The 12,567-nt window shown below is 48.4% G+C and overlaps 1 protein-coding gene across 1 annotated transcript in view; it reads left to right on the forward strand.

Annotated features, from left to right (window-relative positions):
- CCDC13 (coiled-coil domain containing 13) overlaps positions 1-12,567 on the forward strand; it is a 65,609-nt gene that overhangs the window by 15,803 nt on the left and 37,239 nt on the right. The window contains exons 3-7 of the mRNA XM_017876355.1: positions 913-1,061; positions 4,292-4,434; positions 4,979-5,068; positions 9,986-10,102; positions 11,331-11,435. Of these exons, the coding sequence (XP_017731844.1) occupies positions 913-1,061; positions 4,292-4,434; positions 4,979-5,068; positions 9,986-10,102; positions 11,331-11,435 (604 nt within the window). The remainder of the gene's footprint in view (positions 1-912; positions 1,062-4,291; positions 4,435-4,978; positions 5,069-9,985; positions 10,103-11,330; positions 11,436-12,567) is intronic.

The following is a 12,567-nucleotide window of genomic DNA, read 5'->3' on the forward strand; positions in this document are numbered from 1 at the left end:
GCATACTCTTTTTTTGTTTGTTTGTTTTTGAGACGGAGTCTTGCTCTGTCGCCCAGGCTAGAGTGCAGTGGCGCGATCTCGGCTCACTGCAAGTTCCGCCTCCCGGGTTCATGCCGTTCTCCTGCCTCAGCCTCCTGAGTAGCTGGGACTACAGGCGCCCGCCACCGTGCCCAGCTAATTTTTTGTATTTTTAGTAGAGATGGGGTTTCACTGTGGTCTCGATCTCCTGACCTTGTGATCCGCCCATCTCGGCCTCCCAAAGTGCTGGAATTACAGGCGTGAGCCACTGCGCCCGGCCTATTATTGATTTCTAAAACAGTCACTTGCCATTAGAGAAAATAGTCTGTATAATGTTATTATTTAGAATTTGCTAAGATTCCCTTTATAGCCTATAATACTTTTTTTAAGAGATAGGATCTTGCACTGTCACCTGGGCTGGAATGCAGGTTGATAACTCACTGCAGCCTCAAGCTCCTGGGTTCAAGCAATCCTCCCACCTCAGCTTCTGGAGTCACTGGGATTACAGGTGTACACTACCATGCCTGGCTAATTTTTTTTGTTTGTTTTATTTTTAGAGACAGGGTCTTTCTTTGTTGCCTAGGCTAGTCATAAACTCCTGCCTTGGCTTCCCAAAGTGCTGGGATTAGAGGTGTGAGCCACGACACCCAGCCCTGTAGTATATTTTTATGCATGTTCCATGGATGCTTAAAAGAAATATGAATTCTGAGTGGGTTTTTTTTTTTTATAACTCCCTTTTGAAGCCAGCTAATGAACAACATTGAAACCTTTCTTCTTTCACGTGTGTGTCTGCATCTGCGTGTCCGTCTGTCCACCTAGGCAGTGGAGGACTGACCCCTGCCCACCAGAGCCTTTGCCTTGGAGGAGGATTAATTCTGCCTTTGCCTTATGTAGGGTGCTTGAAGATGAGATTGAACACCTTCGAAATGAGCTCAGGGAAACAGTGGATGAGAATGGGCGATTGTATAAGCTGCTGAAGGAGAGGGACTTTGAAATCAAACACCTCAAAAAGAAAATAGAAGAGGACAGACTTGCCTTCACAGGTAGCTCCACTATTGTTGTGACAGTCCTTTCCTGCAGTCCAGGGACTTCAGACAGGGCTGACAGCAGGTTCTAGGGAGCCAGGTGCCCAAGAGAATGCCAAGGGTCAGTTTTGTTCAAGCTTGTCCAGAGGAGTCCTGGAAGTGAGGAAGAGGGTAGAGGAAAAGAGCAGCCCCAGGGAGGCCAGCCCACCAGAAAATGGGAGCACAGGGAGCAATGAGGGATTTAAAAATGGGCCAGCAGGGCCAGCAGGCAAGCGTCATAGGCAGTGTTGGTGATCTAGATGGGACTCATGACAAGGGTTCGCCATCATGCTCACAGCATGTTCAAGGGCTGGCAGGGTCCATTTCTCCTTGGTATACTGGCTCACATGTTATGTTGTGAACATAAAAAAGCCCCAGCAGCCTGCAGTGAGCTATGATCACCCCCACTGCACTGAACCCTGGGCAACAGAGTGAGATCCTGTCTTTAAAAAAAAGAAAAAAGGCCCCAGTAGAGCCAGGTATGAAGTCTACAGCACCTGCTGTTGCTGCTCCAGAAAGGTAGATGAGACAGGGAAGTCACCTGTTCTGGGAGGATATCATGGGACCCAACCACCAACAAGGTCTGGGCTGGGCCTTGGCCATGTAAGTCTGGGCTACACCTTAGCTGTGTTGGTGGAGATCTCATGGTGGCCCCATGAGTCTGGTGAGGACCTTGGCTTTGCAGGTCTGGTAATGACCTTTGATCTGTGGTTGTGAGCCAATATCTCTGTGGTTATGAGTTTGACTTTTGCCCTGCTGATGTAGTGGGGACTTTGGACTTGATTGTCCTCTATTATGTATACACCCATTGAGCAATTCAATGGTTAGCCAATTAAATGGCTAATAAATCAGAAAGTATTATAGATGTCACCAATCACAGAGAGCAACAGGGCTGACTCAACATCTACCAGACTATCCCTCCTTGCCTTTGAGAGTAAATGCGTTTGAGGATAGGTACGTTCATAGGACCAAAACTCTGGTCAGTCAATGCTGAATTACAAAGAAAGGGGAATTTGGTATCCTAAAGACGCATGGTAGCCTAATGCACCTCCCTCCATTCTTTGACCTTTTCTGTCTGAAACAAAAAACACAAAGCCTGGCTAAAGAAGCCTACACTCTCAGCCTGGCTATGGATTCAACTGTGGAAAGGGCTGCTTGCACTTTTGCAAGGCTGTAGAGAAGCTGATAGGCTCCAGGAGGAGCAGGAGACACATCTCCACCCAGCCGACCTGGGAAGCAGATCTGGGGTTACTCCCTCTTCCCCAGCCCCTCTCGTTGTTAACTGTCTCTTGCAATCTTTGCCAAAACACAGACTTGGTCATGGCCTCATCTGACTGCCAGCTCTAAGTGTCCCTGAAAACCACTTAAATCCGGTCTGCACTCTGAAGTCACCATTCTGATTTCCATTCTCACATTTTGAAGAGAAAATCTGACAAGCCCATTTATGTTTTAATTTTTTTTTTTTTTTTTTTTTTTCCTTTTCCCCTTTTTAAAAAAAAAATTTAAAAACCCCTTTTTTTTTTTTATTTTTTTTTTTTTTTTTTTTTTTTTTTTTTTTTTGAGATGGAGTCTTGCTCTGTTGCCCAGACTGGAGTGCAGTGGCACGATCTTGGCTCACCACAACCTCTGCCTCCTGAGTTCAAGTGATTCTCCTGCCTCAGCCTCCTGAGTAGCTGGGATTACAGGTGTGTGCCACCACACCCAGCTAATTTTTGTATTTTTAGTAGAAACGGGATTTCACCATGTTGGCTAGGCTGGTCTCGAACTGCTGACCTTGTGATCCACCTGCCTCGGCCTCCCAAAGTCCTGTGATTACAGGCATGAGCCACTGTGCCGGACCTCCATTTATGTTTTTAAACTGTGCTGCAAGTGACAGGCTACTGAGAGTTGATAGATGGGTTTCTTTTGGCTGGATTTTTAGTGATTGCTTTTGGGTTTTGTTTGTTTACTGTATTTTTTGTACAGTTTTTAAGTGATCTAGTGATTACAAAATACATATTACCTTTTCATAGTCTACATGTAAATAATATTTTACCACTTCAAATGGAACGTAGAAACTTTACCATCATCCAGGTCCCTTTACCTCTCCCTTTCTATTGCAGTTTTTATATGTATTATATCTATATATATTGAAAATCCCATTGGTCAGTGTTATACTAGTGTCTTCCTAGGTGAGAGCACTCTTCATGGTTTGAGCCCTCACTTCATTCACTCAGGTCTCTGTTCACACATCACCTTTTCAGAGAGCCTTTCCTGGCCACTCCATCTAAAATAGCATCACCTCTCTCATTCTTACCCCCTTGTCCAGCTGCAGTGTATTTCCTAGCACTTATTCCTCCTACATATTAGAATACATATTTATTTCTTTGATGTTTTAAATTATCTGTCTTCCCTACTTGAATGTAAACTCCCTAAGTCTTTTTTATCCGCCACTGAATCCCTAATACCAAGAGGACCCAGCACTTGGTGGAAAATAAATATTTGCTAAATGAATGTATGCCTTTCTATTGGGTAGGTGTTACCACCAAATTCTGTGTAAGAAACAACCACATAATCTCTGCAGCAGTAAGCATGTATTGAGCTTAAACATCTGGGGGTTGGTTGGGGATTGGCAGATCTAGGTCAGGCTTGGCTAGGTTGGTTCCACTTTGTTTAACATGTCTCTCTTCTATTCTTGAGACCAGCCAGCCAGGTATGTTCTTCCTGTGGAGAGGGCAGAAGCAAACACAGCAAGTTTAACTGCACGAGTGCTTTTTAAACCTCTACCTTATCTGCACCTTATCTGTTAACATGCCATTGGCCAAAGCAAGCCAAATGGTTGAGCCCAGAGTCATAGAAGGCCCAAGGGGACTACATCCTGCTCATTAGAGGGCACAGCAAAATTACAGGGATATGGATGTAATCCTGTCACTGAGAATGTCATGAAGCATTGGAGTGATAAACCTGACTCTCACAGAATTAAAACTCTGCTTTCTGTTTTTATCATTTTCCTAGAACATACTGAACCTCTGAGTGGCTGCATTTCCACTCATTGGAGTTGGGTCCCAGGGCTGCTAGGTATATGATGACCCTCCTAAACTCGTGCCCCTTCATGAGCATTCATGCCAAGCAGCTTTAGCTTTTAAGGCCCTGGTGCTGTTGGTGGTGGGGCATGAGTTTGATGTGTATGCCTGTGTTTTTAATTGACCTCACCATTCCTTTCATTTTAGGGACAGCTGGTGTAGCTGGAGACGTGGTCGCCACCAAAATTGTGGAGCTATCCAAAAAGAACCGGCTGTTGATGGCAGAATCAGAGGGTGCAAAAACCAGGGTGAAGCAGCTGACCAATCGCATCCAGGAGCTGGAGCAGGAAGTGAGGGGCCTTGGTCATTCTTCCTCTGGAGGGAACTCCCAGCATGGGCAAGAGGGAACCTCCCTAGCTTCTCCATATGTAGCTGGAAGAGCTGAAGTTGGAAGGTTAAGAGGCTTTCTCAAGTCACGCAGTATATGGTGGTGCTGCATTTTAAATTCAATTCTGTTGCCCTCCAACAAGCTTCTTGGTGTCTCTGGCCTCATCTGTTCATCTGTAACCTGAAATCCATCATTCTTTTATGCCCCGCCTCCTAGGCTGTTGTTGGAATTTCAGGAGACAGATTATGGGTGTAGCATTATTATTAAGCTGTTAGTGAACCCTTGGACTGCTTTTATAGTGCGATTAGGGAATGGGCCAGACAATCAATTAAGCCCTCTCCATTCCAGAGCGGTTTCTAAAGGAGAATTCTTCCATTAATGATCCTAAAGTGAGCTAAAAGGACACACCACCAACATAGGTAACCACACACACAAGGCACCAGAGTGCTTTCCTTGGGCTGCACAATCGCTGAGCAGAGTATTAAGCACGAGGTTTGCTTTTTCAGCTGCAGACAGCCCTGACCAGGCTGTCAGCCAAGGGAGCCACCGACGCAGGAGCCAAGCCACCGAGGGCCCAGATGGGAGACAGAGCATTGGTATGAATTCTCTTCTGTGCTGGGGAATCTGCAGGGCAGCCATGGGCCTGGGCCTCCCCTCCTCCACACGTGTGTAGGTACCTCTACCTGGGGGCCACCCCCAACCCCCAACCCCGCTGCTGAGCCAGGTGCCCATTGTCTACCATTGCTGCATCCTCAGAGCAGACGTCAGAGAACAGTACCAAGTGTATGGCCTGAGGCCAAGAATGTCCTGTCGGAAGCCATGGAGGGTGTAGCTCCAACTCTGTCTCCAGTAAGGAAGGCTGGGAGGAGCCTGAGAACCCTGGAACACTAGAGCCTCAGGATCAAGAAGGAAGGCCTGGTCCAACTGACCGCCCACTGTCAGCCCAGCCATCTCCTGTACAGCATCCTCACTGGTCACACATCCAGCTTCCACCTTACTCCAGGGACAGGGAGCTCACCACTGCCCAGTGGAATCCTGTTCTTTATGGGGCAGTTCATATTATGAACACTTTCCCTTTCATAGAGCTCCAAATCTACAGAGTAAAAGTGGCTATTGGAAATGGGGACTTGTTCCCCAGAGCCCATTTTACTAAACCAGTGACAGTTCGTGAAACTCAAGAGGTGGGAATTGCAGCTCCATGAAAGGAAGTCAGTCTGACCTAGTGGGTTGGTTTTTCCCCACACCAGACAGTAAATAGCATCAGAGTCTAAAGAACATTCCAGGAGGCTTCACCAAGGGTTTTCTTGGGAAGCCAGGCCAATTGGTGAGAGAGGCAGCCAAGCCCCAGGACTCCCAATTAGGTGCTTGTTTTCTAGCCCTATCTTCCCTGCTGCCTACACTGGGATCAGACTGCCCTGTGCCTTCCTTGAGGAGAATTCAGTCCTCGCTGTGCAGTGATGGGCCCCTCAGGTTCGGGGGTGAATGTGCCTCCTCAAGAGTAGTCTTGTGTAAACCTGTCTCATTGCTAGGGAGGCAGCAGAGCGGCTCTGCCCTCTACAGAGGCTGGACTGAGTATTCTTCAGGGCCTTTCATGGCTTCAGAGGACACTGCTAAGCTGCCCCTGGTTTATTCCACACATTGAGCACCTCCACATCCCCAACTAGGGCTGCCCTGGATAGGAAACTGCTTGTTCAGCCTGATGGGATTTTCTAAGCCCTGTGACACAGGGAATCAAAAACAGAGACTCGGCTGGGTGCAGTGGCTCACGCCTGTAATCCCAGCACTTTGGGAGGCTGAGGCCAGCAGATCACTTGAGGCCAGGAGTTCGAGACCAGCCTGGCCAACACGGTGAAACACCATCTCTAGTAAAAATACAAAAATTAGCCTGGCATGGTGGCACACGCCTGTAATCCCAGCTACTCGGGAGGCTGAGGCATGAGAATCGCTTGAACCTGGGAGGCGGAGGTTGCGGTGAGCTGAGATCGCGCCACTGCACTCCAGCCTGGGCAACAGAGTGAGACTCTGTCTCAAAACAAACAAACAAAACAAACAACAACAACAAAAACAGAGGCTCTGTCTATGGAGAATCCCAGAGGAGGAATGAGGAGTCATTCGAAGGCAGGATGTGGACAGGGCCTTCAGAGATGGCCCCTGTGCTCTGAGCTCACAGGGGAGTCCACCCTCCATTAAGGTTGCAGCTAGAAGGTGGGACGGAGGAGGGCATCCCTGAGTTGGCCTTACTGGAGAAGGAAGATGGGGAAGGTGAACTGAGTGTCAGCTGGATAACATTTGACTGCAGCCCAGAGCTCACAAGGGAGAAAAGGGGAATATAAGCCAAAAAAGCTGGGTGAAGTCACCCATAGAGGGAGCCCTTGAATGGCAGCTGGAGCAGTAGTTTTGACTTTATTCTGTGGCCACAGGGAGCATGGGAGGTTCCAGGTTCCAGAGAGAAGAGTGTGTGATGGACTGCAGGTCTCAATTCATCAGCACCACGTGTTCTCCCTGGCATCTCCTGAGAGCAAAAGCAATGTTCCCCTCATTAGGCTGCTCAGGGCAGCCCAAGCCCGAGCCACACTCCAGAAGCCTGCAGGCTCAATCCACATTCCAACCCTAGGCCTCCAAAGCACATTCCAGAGTAGAGCTGAACACCCTTCCCTCTGCTTGGGGCTTCAGGAGGCTGTGATGTGAGCGGCATTGGCATTGTCTGCTCCCCATGGACTGCGTTTTAGTTATTTTCTCAAAGAAAACAGCCTCGGGTAGGGGAGGGAGTGTGCCCATACCCAGGTCCCCCACAAAGCCTGTGGAATTTCACTCTGGGCAGAAAGAACTCTGAAATGGCTTGGAGGTAGGATTAGCTCAGCTGCCTAAGCCAGGAGGATGGGGCCTGATCCAGCCCTCTCCAGAACACCATCTGGCCCTCAGCCCACTTGCCAGCTGCCCACTCAAGCCAAGCTAGGCCTGCCAGCATTGCCCTCCATCAGGACCTGCCCCAAACAGCATCCTTGACATGCATTGTCCTAGCAACCCTCACGGGTTCCCTGGAGATTGGCATTACATATCCCCATTTTACAGATGAGAAAATGAGACTGGGACAGGGCATCACTGCCCAGGTTCTAGAGTCAGATCCAATCTTTATGCTTTTTCCATGCTCTGAGCAAATCAAAGAGATGCTGCAGGGTCACTGCAGCCATATGGAAGCACATGTATTCCCACAGCTCTCAGCACCCCCACTGTCAGGGCCACTGGGACTCATGGCACTGGAGACCTGACAGGCAGGGCAGGGACGTGGCAGGGCGTGGAGAGGTGTTGCTTCCCAACCCAGGGCAGATTCAAAGCCACACATTTAACAGGAGAAGAAGCAGGCACCCAACAGAGTATGCAGGGATGGCAGGTGGCCCAACAGGAGGAAGAACACAGAACAAAATTTACTTTTAAAAAAAGGATGGCCAGGCATGGTGGCTCACACCTGTAATCCCAGCACTTTGGGAGGCCGAGGCAGTTGGATCACCTGAGGTCTGGAGTTCAAGACCAGCCTGGCCAACATGGTGAAACCCTATCTCTACTAAAAAATATACAAAAGTTAGTCGGGCATGGTGGCGGGTATCTGTAATCCCAGCTACCCGGGAGGCTGAGGCAGGAGAATCGCTTCATCCCGGGGAGCGGAGGTTGCAGTGAGCTGAGATCATGCCATTACACTCCAGCCTGGGCAACAAGTGAAACTCTGTCTCAAAAAAAAAAAAAAAAAAAAAAAAAAAGCAAAATCAAAANATGGCCAGGCATGGTGGCTCACACCTGTAATCCCAGCACTTTGGGAGGCCGAGGCAGTTGGATCACCTGAGGTCTGGAGTTCAAGACCAGCCTGGCCAACATGGTGAAACCCTATCTCTACTAAAAAATATACAAAAAGTTAGTCGGGCATGGTGGCGGGTATCTGTAATCCCAGCTACCCGGGAGGCTGAGGCAGGAGAATCGCTTCATCCCGGGGAGCGGAGGTTGCAGTGAGCTGAGATCATGCCATTACACTCCAGCCTGGGCAACAAGTGAAACTCTGTCTCAAAAAAAAAAAAAAAAAAAAGATAACACTTATGCTTCATATAAGTTCCCAGCTGGCATATTCTGTTCACGTTGGCTGTTCTCTTTAGCCTGATGTTGGTGCTCTGAGGAAGCGGAACAGGGAAGTATTTGTATACCCTTTCCATAGATGAGGACACTGGATGAGGCCAGGGTTTCTGGACCAGGTGTCCATGTCTAGTTTCTTTGGCCAGTGGTTTTCAGCTGGGCTGCCCAAAGCCTCTGGAAATTCCTGGTCTATGGAAATTCCTGGACCCAGTATACTTGGATCTGTCTTTCACACTAGCATTCACAGGAGATTTTGTTTGTGCCTGATAGAGAAAGGTCAGAAAGCCACTGTAGTACCATCCCTGTTTCCTGAAGTTCAGCTGCTCTGCCCTGTTGGGGCAGCAGCAGAGGGCCTCAGCATCATTGCCCGATGGGATGCTCAGCCTGACAACCAACGTTCCTGTGGCCACGATGCCCAGCATTAGCAGCAGCTTAAATTGGAAGAGTCAGCCAGGGCAGGGGAAGGACCAGTGTTCTTTCTAATCCCACCTGCATCACCCTAACCAGCTGTATGCCTGAAGGCATATTACCTCCTCTCTCTGGGCCTTATTTTCATCATTATGGAAGGGGTTTGAATGGGCTGAAGGTCCCTTTGTCAAATATCTATGAGTCACAGGAGTGTCTACTGAAGACAGAGAGGTAGTCAGCCCATTTAAGAAAAATTTCCATCCAGATAGTTTAAATAAAACATTGGGTTAAAAAAAAAAAAAAAAAAAGACACTGCTAAGAGTTCCAGCAAGCAATTTTCATGCTTGCTGTAGTTCTTCAAGCCACAGAGATGAACATTTGGAAATTAAAGTGGTCACTGCTAGGAAAGAGAGCCCAAGGCCCCTCAGCTGTCAAAAAACCAAGGCCCAAGCTGACGAATCTGGGAGAGGCGGATCCTGAATTAGGATGCTGTGGCTCTGCTGCCAGGCTGGGCTTGCCTTCTGGGAGTAAGGTGGTTTCCTCTTTATTCTGAGTGAAGATGGATTAGCTGTGATGCCAGTCTCTAAGTACAGCAGAGGGTCCACACTCAGGAAGTGTCTGGGAGGCGTGGAGCCTGCTGCTCTCTCCAGATGCTTCACCTCTATGGTAAGGCATGCTCCCACGTGTGTGTGTGCAACACTCTGCAAAAAGCTCAGTCCCAAAGTTAAGCTGCCAGGATTCAAATCCAGGTTCCACCTTTATTAACCAGATAGCCCAAGTAGAGGACTTACCTTCCACCAGCCTCTATTTTGCATCTATAAGGGGCTTACAAGAGAACCTACCTCACAGGGGTTTATGAGGATTAAATGAGTTACTCCATGTCAAACACTTAGCACAGTGCCTGGCACAGACTTGGATAAATGGGGGCTATGATTATTGTTCCCATGTAGACAATAAATGACTACTTTCCTGTCCTTCCCACCCAGCCGGAGACCCCAGAGGTGAAGGCCCTGCAGGACAGGCTGGCAGCCACCAACTTGAAGATGAGTGACCTCCGCAACCAGATCCAGTCTGTGAAGCAGGAGCTGCGGATGGCACAGAAGGTCTTTCAGAGCCAGGGCTTGGGGCTTCTTGTGTGGCTGGGGCTGAACTTGGGAAGAGCACGGCTGGCATAGTGGATTCCATTCTGGAGCCGTGAGTGCTCAGCCCCATGAGCATACTGCTTGCTCTGGGTCAGGCTCCAGATCCAGTCCTTCCTCCTACCAGTGCTTGGTCCATACCCATTTGGTGGGCAGAGTTGCTGGCTACCTGAGCCTGCCACCCCCACCCCCACAGTATACATGCCCTTGTGGTGCCTGCCCAGCTCTAGACTGAGGAGGACAGTGCTATCCACCCAGGGAGAGTCCATTAAGCCTTCCCTGCACAACCTGTGCCCCAGTAGATCCTGGGTCTCCCCTTAATGTCACCCTTACTTAACTTGGAAGCCTGCCAGCACCTGCCTTCTGCTTTGCTGTCTGTAACAGAAAATGAAGAGGTTCTTTGTGTATTGAAGGACCCTTTCAAAGGAAAATGCTCAGACTTGGGACACAGGCCCAGCTGGTTCATTATTTATTTTTATTTACATAGCAAATTCTCTGGCATTTGTCTTCCCTGCTGGAACCACTCAGACTAGCCAAGATTTCCAAAACAGTGTTCTATTGTGGAAACAAGCGCCAGAGACTTGGTACGCTGGATCGGGTTTCTGTGACAGGCTTCAGAGGGGCCCAGGTCACAAGCTGGAGCGTATTGTTTCTGCCTCAAAGCCTTGACGTTGGGCCTGAGCGCTGCACTTCAATAACCGCAAAGCTGGACCCTTCTTGGACCACAGCGCCCCAACTGACATTCAGTAGCCCACCTTTGCTGCACTCAGAGATCCACTTGTCTGTGGCTTTTCACAGAGGCCAGGGTCCTGTGGCGATGTATTTCCTATAGCTAGAATTAGCTCAGCTCTAGGTGATAGGTGAATGGGTTAAGGAAGCAGGTGTTGGTCCGCTTTGTGGTTCATTCATCCCAGAATATGTCAAGAGCCAGGGGCCCTATCTGGGCATTGCCGGCAGTTTCTTGGCTGCTCTAAGCATTGCCAAGAAATGCCAGGGATGATGGGTTTACCACTTTCCCAGGGAGAGCTGCCCTTGGGACATGGTAAACTGACTTTTGAGGGCTATGCTCTGAGATGGGAAGAAGATTGTGTAGGTGAAGGCTGCTTCTGAATATGCCTCTAAATATGCAGCAGCATCAGGGTCTGGTGGAGCCCTCTCTTTCGGCCACACTGAAGGCCCTGCCTTATTTCAGGTTTTGGCCAGCGAGGTTGGGGAAGACGTCAATGTCCAGCAGCTCCTATCCTCACCAGGGACCTGGAGGGGTCGGGCTCAACAAATTCTTGTTTTGCAGAGCAAGGTGGGTGAGTCACCAGACTTCTCCTGGCCTGAACAAAGGATTTAAAATGCCCCAGAAAGACTTGCCCTGACCCCCTTAGAGACTTAAGCACACAGTACCCAAAAAAGGCCTTTAGGTCTCACAGTACACTCGTGCAGGGCTGTTGTTTTACCTTCTCGCCAACCAGCCTGATTTTAATTTGTTATTTAATGAACAAGCTCTTATATAACACTTACCACGTGCCAGGCACTGGAGCTTAACAAATGCCAACGCCTTTGGTTTGATTTATTTAACTCCAGGCATCTTTTTCCCCCTAGTTTATGTAAATTTGCGTGACTGTTGTAATTGTAAGCTTTTTCCAGTTTTGTCCAGATGCTTGTAGTCTTTTGAGAGTTTTAATTACCCAATAAAAACTTATCCTTGTCTCCCTCTTTATTGTCTGAATATTTTGGAGCATACCAAAAGAGGCTAACAGCAGGGGCTCTGGAGTCACACTGCTCAGATTCAAATCCCAGCTCTCCCTTCATCAGCTGTGTGACCTCAAGCAAGTTCCTTTAGCTCTGTACCTCAGTTTCCTCATCTGTATAATGGGGATAATAACGATGCCTACCCCACAGGATTGTTGGGCGAATTGAGTCAATACTTGTAAAGTGCTCAGCACAGGGCCTGGCATGGAGGAAGCACTGTATAAAAGTTAGGTGTGGTTCTTTTCCCTTTGTGCCTTCAAACTGAGAAACATGTGAGAAGGTGTGTGATTTCCACTATTTGCCAAGCACATCACCCTTGTTCCCAGGGACTTAAAGGGTCACAGTGGCTTTTATCCTCAGTGTCTCCCATGGGATCCTTGAAGCCAACATAAAGGGGGAAAAACTCCAAGAAGCTAATAGATGATAGTGCATGGCCTTGGGGTTCGAGAGACCTGAGTTTACGTTTGGCCACTTGTCTGCCAACTCTGTGACCTTGGGCAAACCCCTTCATCTTCCTATGTCTTCGTCTTCATACCTGTGAAATGGGGTGACATAAAATAACATTTCTAAAGCACCTAGGATAGTGCTTGACCATAATAAGCACAAAACAACTTCCTTATTATTGTCATTAAGTTGTATGTCAAATTCTTTTTTTTTTTTTTTTTTTTTTTTGAGACAGAGTCTTG

Source organism: Rhinopithecus bieti, unplaced genomic scaffold (assembly GCF_001698545.2).
Source record: "Rhinopithecus bieti isolate Rb0 unplaced genomic scaffold, ASM169854v2 scaffold_9581, whole genome shotgun sequence".
NCBI classification, from domain to species: domain Eukaryota; kingdom Metazoa; phylum Chordata; class Mammalia; order Primates; family Cercopithecidae; genus Rhinopithecus; species Rhinopithecus bieti.